At 43.6% G+C, this 8219-nt stretch overlaps 1 protein-coding gene across 1 annotated transcript in view; it reads right to left on the bottom strand.

The window, feature by feature from the left end:
* Nucleotides 1-8219, bottom strand: part of LOC119582359 (nesprin-1-like) — a gene marked incomplete at its 3' end in the record, with an annotated part of 145991 nt that overhangs the window by 33992 nt on the left and 103780 nt on the right. Inside the window, 2 exon segments of the mRNA XM_037930574.1 lie at nucleotides 1295-7717; nucleotides 7880-7988. Coding sequence (XP_037786502.1) covers nucleotides 1295-7717; nucleotides 7880-7988 — 6532 coding nt within the window.

Here is an 8219-nt window from a genome sequence, read left to right as displayed (position 1 = left end):
TAAAACGCGAAATCATACACATCTGGTGTTCTGTATTCTTTAAGTAAAACTAAACCATGTTCGTAGTTTCTTGTTTTCTTTATATCTGAGAAACTCTGTGGAAAGAATGAAAATGACACAGCAAAATAATTTCCGTTTTGAAACCTTGTACAAAGGACATTCACCATGCAAATACAGTATTATTCTCACTGATCCCGAACGTAATCTACAGGGTATTGTCAATCATCGTTTTAAAAGGGAAGGCAAAGAACAATATTTGTTTTATAGGGTTTGAAAAAAAGGGGTTGGGATTTTTCTAGCAAGAATGGCAAAAGGATCAGTTTTAATAGTGTTTCGGTAATTCTGGAGATTTTGAAGTCCCGAAAAAAAAACATCGTTCATTCTTCGGGTTTTAAATTCAAAAGAACTGTAATAATCTCCAGAAAGGGAAAGAGTAAATCAGGTGATAAAAACAAGAGAAATGTGGTGTCTCTCTGATGTATCGTATGGGTGTGGTAGCCTCTGAATAAGGCATCAGCAGTCATTCTTCACCCTGGAAAGCAGTGCCGTGTAAAATGTCTGACTCTACAGAAGCAGATGGTGCTTGCAGGAAGTTTTGGGACCAAGAAAAACACATTTTCTGTGTCTTTAGCATTCTGTGTATTTCCTGTACCAAGGCTATATTAAACGTACCAATAAACATTGATACGATGAATAATTAATTACTTTCTCTTTATTCTTCTAGACTTTGATCCAGCTATAATTATTGAACAAACTTCCTGTGCGCACGCTGGCGGAGGTCTTCCTTGCTGTCGTCAGACCAGAGGAAGCTTAAACCACGGCCACTCGCAGGTGCCGGCATGAGGGAGTCCTAGGGAAGGGGCGGTGGGGAAGCGAGAGGGTGGGGCGGTAACTATCAGGGTAAAAGTTAACACTAGGGGTCAGGACATGCAATCCCGGCACACTTGTTACCTTGGCAACGATAAGTGTCACTGGAACAAGTTGTGAACAGGTGTTTAGTTCAGTTTCTACCCTCTGGAAGAAAGAGTTACAACGCTTGCTATTTATACATTTAAAAAAGAAACAACGGAAGACTTGTGGTTTCGACATGAACTATTGTTACGAAGATTAACAGAAAAGCTAGGCTATTTCAATAAGGTTCAGTTACCTGCATGCAACGCAAAATTATTTAATAAATAATGAGAGAAAAGACTGTCTAATGAATTAGAATTCTAATTTAGTCACAAATTAAGTTCATTAAAGAGATAGATAGAAGAAATGTAGTTAATAAAAAGATCATACAGAAGTTATTTACCTTAAGATTGTCCAGTTTCTTGGTAAGGTCTGACTTCTCGCCAGACACATCAGCACACAGATGGAGCTGGTCCCGCTGCAGGTTAAGCCAGTCCCCAAAACTCTTGCAGAGCGTATTGAACTGAGCATGGTCCTGCACACACAAGTCCAGTTTATCTAGCAGGTCACGGCTCTTGAGCACGATATTATGGAATAGTGTCTTGATGGAGTGAATGTACACATTAAGGGTCTTGTCCTGGGTTTGGTTGACAAGGGTTTGGGCCTTCTCACACACCATCTCCACCAGACTCTGGTGGGCTTGGATCTCCTGGTGGACAAGGCGATGGTTCTGCAATTGTGCAGTCTTCTCTTGCAGCGAGCTTTTCAGCTCGGTATGTTGCTGCATAGCAATCTCAACATCACGCAGCCAACGGGTCAACTGTTCTTGAGCACCAGAAAAATCGGAGAATTGCTGTAGACACTGATCAAGTGTGAGTCCAGCATTGGTGACTGAATCACACCAGGATTCCCAGCGCTCACGCAGCTCTCGCAGCATCTGCCGAATGTTTTCACGGCCGTCGGGAGCTGTGTGGGCATACAGTCTCTCACCCAACTCCAGTACCGCATCAACCTTGTTGGCCTGACTTGACTTGAGTTCTATTAACTGTTCAACTTTGTTGCGTCGCATCTGCAGAATCTTCATGTCGCCCACCACCTCTGCATGTTCACGCAAATCAAGGTCCACTGCCTCTACCCACTCCAGGCACTCCTGATACTTTTCGAGGAAGGAACGATGCTCCCGAATGAACATCTCATAACGACTCATCATTTCCTTCAGAACATTTTTGAGTGCTTGGTAGCGAGAAGATAACTGGGAGATCTGGACAGCATGTTTCCCCTCATTGTCCATGCTCTGGGCCTGGGTCAGAGCATCATTGATCTCGGGGGCCTTTTTGATAATCTCCTCTTCCAACTTACGGAGGCGGTCAAGATGAGCTTCCTTTGCATCAAGATTGCTCTTGAGAGACTGATCCTTGACTTTGGTTTCAATGCTCTTGAGCCAGTCTCTCAGTGCCTGCACCACTTCTTCACACTCATTGTACTGAGACATGATGCCGTCAACTTTTCTCTTACCATCTGCAATTTCAGACTGAAGGTTACGCCAGCTCCTTTCTTGGCTCTCTAGATCTGCTATGATTGAGGCATGCCCTGAAGCATCTGTATTTTTCAGGGTCAGCTGCAGGCTCTCGCTGCAGAGATCAAAGAGGCACTGTCCCTCTGCCTCACCCATTTCGAGGGTATCTAGGATACTCATCTTCATTTCAACATCACTGCTCTCTGGTGACACATCAGCACACAGTGCAAGCTCAGCCTTCTGTGAAGTAAGCCAATCACGGAATTTTTCTGTGTTGTGCAAGAAGCTCTCATGATGCTGGATGATCTCCTCACACCGTCCAATCCTCTGCTGGGTTGTTACAGCTAACTCTCGGTATTGGTCGATCATGTCATCTACTGTCTTTGATGTCTCATCATCGGTCAAGAACTCAATCTTCTCCTTCAGTCCATATATCATGCTTTCGTGAGAGTTGATATCCTGATACACAGACTTATACTGCTGTAACTGAGCCTTCTTGTCAGATAAAGTTGGTTTCAGGTCGAACTCTGTTCCTGCCCGTCTCTTTATCTCCTCCAGCCATTTCGAAGCTTGAGTGAAATTGTCATCAAAGGATGACCATTGCATAATAATTCCCTCCACACGTTTATACAGATGATTGACCCTATCTAGATGAGCCTCCCATGTATCCCTGAGAGTGCGCAGGTCTGTTCTGATCTGTTCACGGCCCTCTGGAGTAATGGCTGAGAAGAGAGCTTCACCGTGTTCAACAACAGCATTGAGGAGCTGCTGGCCATTTTTCTTCTCTTCCACAAAGGACTTGAGGCTTTGCAGCTTTGACTGGTATGCCAGAGTAGGCTTTCCTCCACTACTCGTCATCATTTCGAAAGACTGGAGTTTCTCTTCTGCATCCTTCAGCCATTCCTCCATCTTCTCAATTGTCTCTGAATACAACTTTTGATCACTTGTCAATTGATTTAATTTGTTAAGGAATGTATTACAGAATTTGACAAGGGCTTGAACCCTATTCTTCAACTGAGTGGCATACTCTTTGGCCCTACATTCAGGGTTGACTTCCATCAGCTCTTCAGTTTTCTCCATGAGTTCACAGACCTCATCATCATGGCTATTGACTTCCTCAAGGAGATTCTCGGTTTCTTCAATTTTTTCTTGAACCATTGTCATGTCAATCTGATTCATGGTATCAGTACGCACACGTGCCTCAACCTCACGCAACCAAGAGCTCAAATTTTCGGTCATGAGCTCATACTGTTGCCACAATTCTAACAGGCGAGTGAGTGACACATGGCACTCTTCTAAGCGTGTGCTTAGTTCTTCCATTTCAGAGACAGTTGTTTCACATTCCTCTTGGATGGCTTCACGCTGGTCAGCAGACACAACTTTTTCAAACAGCTCCCGGCATTTTTCGAGGTCTTGTCTCTTTGCATGACCTAACTTGAGGCTTGACTTTACATCAGACAGTGCAGAGATTTTGGCTTCCACACCATACCTGTCACTGCCTGGCTCAGCCTGACACCAAACAATTTTTTCTTGGTGGACAGACAAGAACCTCTGCAAGTCTGAAAGTCGGTCTCGGTAATGTTTTTCAATAACATATTGGAGACTCTTGCATGCCTTAGCAGTTTGTCCAATAAGTCCCTCATATTTCCTTTGCAGTGCAGTAAATTCTTTGACAAGTTTACTTGGTTCAAAACCTTTAAATCCTGCTTTTAGTTCTTCAATGTTAGTTCTAACTTCCTTGATCTTATCATCATATTCTTGCAATTCCCTTTCAATCTTCCTGGCAATTTCTAAGCGAACCAAGATCTTCTTATCATCTCCAGTAATGTCTTCACACTTCATCAAACGATCACGAATCTGAGACAGAGACTCACTGAGATCCCTAATATCCTCATATACTGATGTCTCCTGCTCTTTCATTTCATCAAGATAAGCACCGAGTTTGGAGGCAACTGCCTCAGTCTGTTCAAATTCGGCTGTCACGGTGCTGAGGATTTCCTCAATCCTTGTCAGAGAGGAGGAATTGTTCAGTGACTCCAGTTGTTTGGCACTACTCTGAAGCCCACGGAAGAGACTTTCATAGTTTGAAAGCTCGTTCTTATATTTCTCTAATTTCTCTGCAGCTGCTTCTGTTTCATGGGTGATCTGTGTCTCATCTAGAGCTTCACAGGTATCACTGAGCCAGGTGAGGATCTCGTCTCGACCTTGGAGAATTTGTTTCCATAGCACCAGCTGACCTTCTAGGTTCTGTGAGCGTTGGTTAAGGAAGTCCATCATACTCTGCCATTTATTTTGAGTCTCCTGGGATTGTTTTCTCACATCAGCAGAGGTGAAGCCCTTTTCACTGTCGAGTTGTTGGCTCAGATGCTGAGATTTGGAAATAAAACTTTCTAGCTGCGGTCTAGTTCTGCGCAATGCATCAATAGTTTTCTTGCAAAGGTTCATCATACTCTGAGCAACATTTGCTTCTGATGGAACACCATCAAGCTTGTCACTGTTACGATGAGCCTCAGCAATTGCGGCTTGTAAGTATTCACGCCCATCTGTGCACTGCCTCCAAAGGGAAGTGATACTTGTGAATTTGGTCTGCATTTCATATAGCATATTCTGCACACGGTCCCAGTTCCCATCTGCAGCTGTGAGGGCATTTTGTACAGAGACTAGTTGGGTGGAGTCACTAGACATGAGAGCACGTCCCAAGTCATGTAACTTGTCCTTCATCTTGCCCTGTGACTGCATCTCCTGCAGTGCAACCTCAACAGCTTCTGATAAGTGCTGCACACCTGTATAGGTGCTCTGCATCAACTCCTTATCAGTGACTCTCTTTGTAATGCCATCCAAGAACTCACTTAGTTGATTCTTGACACGATGGAAAGCTTCCCACTGACTATTCACTGCTTGCAGCTGATCCTGTCGGTTGTCAAGGTTGCTTTCCAAAGAATCCATCCTCTTCCTGAACTCCTGAACCTTAGTTTCAATGTCAATAGCAGATCCAGTGTCGGGATCTCTAATGGTTGTTGAGCTTTTTCTACACAAGTCCATAATGTATGATGCTTCATCTTCCCATGAACGACACTGCTCACGAAGATTCATTAATTCTTTCCTCATCTGCTCTAAATCATTAAGATTGGGTTTAGCATCAATCTGTTGACTAATGCTCTTCATGGCATCATCAGTATTGCTCTGCCACTCCCAGAAGTCACGCCACTTAAGAATGGCAGGTTTCTTGGACTGAACTACCTGCCCATAATTCTCAAAACGAGCCTCTGCATCATCAAACTGTGTAAAGAGATCTTCACGATCTCGTCCTGTGCATCGATCCCCAACATCACGACATTCTTCGGCCAGTGATGTCACTTCACTCTGCTTCTCATCATGTTCCTGCTGCAGGCGATGCACCAAGTCTGGACTACCATCTAATTCATCAACATCAATATCTTCCAGCTCATCTAAATGATTACTAAAACCATTAAGCCAGGTTTCTAGCTTCTCAACCTTGGCAAGAAATTCCTGTCGAATAACCATGACATCTGACAACTCATTCTTCAACCTTCTTATTTCATCACCTAATTTTGAGATCATAGTCTTCAGCTCACTTACTGTAGACTTAACAGAGGCACTTCCTTCTGGACCCATTCCTGAAGAAATGTGGTCTCCAATAGCAGTCAGGTTGATGAGATCTGTCTGCTTCTCTGCCAGTTCCTTGTCCATGTCCTTTAAGTTATTGACTCGATCTTCGAGTCGTAAAACAGTGGGAGCATATTCAGTGACAGTCTCCATTCGTTCTTCAATCTGATGCACCCATGAGGATACAGCATCACATTTGTAGTTGAAATCTTCCCATTCAGCCAAGAGAGACTCTGTCCTTTCACTCCACTGAAGTGCTACATCATGAACAGCAGTCCACCTTGAATGGTAAGCATCAACTTCATCAACTACTGAACAAATTCGTGCAACTTGAGCACTTTTGCTAGAAAGTGTGCGAAGTTTCTCCAAATAGTCATCACACTCTTTTTCAAATTCCTTTGCTGTGTCTTGTGCTTGTATGGCTTCTTGCATGGAATTTGGTCTTGCCATGCCCACAGCCACTTTCGTTTCTGCATTTTCTAGCCATGGTCTGATCTCCTGCACACCTACTTGGTATTCTTGCCAGTGACTGAGGTCATGTTGGACAGTCTCAAAGTGTTTTTCCGTGTGCTTATTAAGTGTTAACAAACTTGTCTTTATGTCACCAAGTTCACCAGTAAACTGAACAGCTTCAGTAGATGGTTCACCCTCCATCAACTCTTCAACTTCATCCTCCAGTGTTTTTATGATTGCCATCTTCTGGTTGATCTTTGCTCGGAGATCAATAGTCTGATTCTGCCGGTCTTCTGGTGACATCTCAAGAGTAACTAAACGTTCTAACACATTCTGGGCATTTGCTAACCATGATTTCATCTCCTGCAAAGTGCCTGTAAAGTGGATCCACTTTATGTTCAGCTGCTCCAGGTATTCAATCTTCTGTGAGACTGTATCAATGACTGTTTGCATGCGTTGTTCAATTTCAACAACTTCTTTCTCCAGCACGGGCTTCTTCTCTGGATCAGCAAGTCTGACAAGATTGGAGGAATGGCTGTGCAACTTTCGCAGCATTTGGTCTGTGGTCTCATTCAGGTGCTCATTCATTTCCTGTTTGCTGCTCAGCTCATTGGCCACCTCCTGTGGGTTGCAGCGACTGATCACGTTAGACAGTTCGTGCTCTGCTTGTGCCATGAGTTTAAGGATCTCATTCTTCTGTTCAGTGTAGTCTGACCAGACCTTCTGTGTGTTCTTGAGCTTATTGAGTTTCTCTACAGAACCGTTGTAGGCTTCAGTCCACTTAGCTTCAAGAGTCTGCAACATAGCACTGACAAAGAGTGGGGCATTGTGATCTCTGGAGAGGTCTTTGCCCCGCTGAATGGTAGTGAAAATGTTGTCTCTCTGGTTTTCGAGTTGGTTCACCATTACCTCCCGCTCACGAATCAGCTGCGTCAGAGATTCGAGGGTCTCTGGGTGAACATCCTCCTCGCAGTGTTTCCTCACGTCTTCCAGAGTACCCACCACCTTATCAATATCTTCTCGATAGTGGTAGCACTTGGCATAAGTCTCTGTTCGCACCAGAGCAGCTTCAATGGTGGGTACGAGCGCTTTGTAACGAGCGATGAGGGACTCGAGCTTCTGTTGCTCGTACTGACCGTCCTCCTCCGGGATGTGGGTGATCAGGGAGTCCAGCATCTGCACCAGCCACTTCATGGACTCGCGGCGGCTCTCCAGGTCCCCACACATGGTCTATTGAGAAAAAAAGAGAGAAAAAAAAACTCATTCATAGTAATAAAAAATATATTTCAATTTCAGATAGCAATCCAACGACGAAGAACTTATGTTACCTCCTCTACTTATTTTACAATTAAATGATAGAGAAGTATGCAAAAGGTACATCAAAATCCATACCACAAATCTGTCTTTCAGTTCTTCATAGGCTTGAGCATTTGAAGCCTCCTTGTTGATACCTTTCAGGCAGTCATTGACACCATCCATCCAGGCAACTGTCTCTTCCACTCTGTGGGAATAATATATATAGTTTAACAATCATTACTTACTTCAAAGACCTTGCTAAAGAGCACATCACAAAAGCAATAAGAAGCGAACGAGATTTCTAACCCTCACGAGACAGAGGAACTTTAGAAATGGAAAAAAAAATATAATAAGAATAATATGAAAAGGGATTAAAAAGAAATAAATAGAAAATGGCATATAAATAACCAATAAGACTACGAACCTCCATACATCA

This window comes from Penaeus monodon, chromosome 15 (genome assembly GCF_015228065.2).
Source record: "Penaeus monodon isolate SGIC_2016 chromosome 15, NSTDA_Pmon_1, whole genome shotgun sequence".
Lineage (NCBI taxonomy): Eukaryota > Metazoa > Arthropoda > Malacostraca > Decapoda > Penaeidae > Penaeus > Penaeus monodon.
This window is presented reverse-complemented; position numbering and strand designations above follow the sequence as displayed.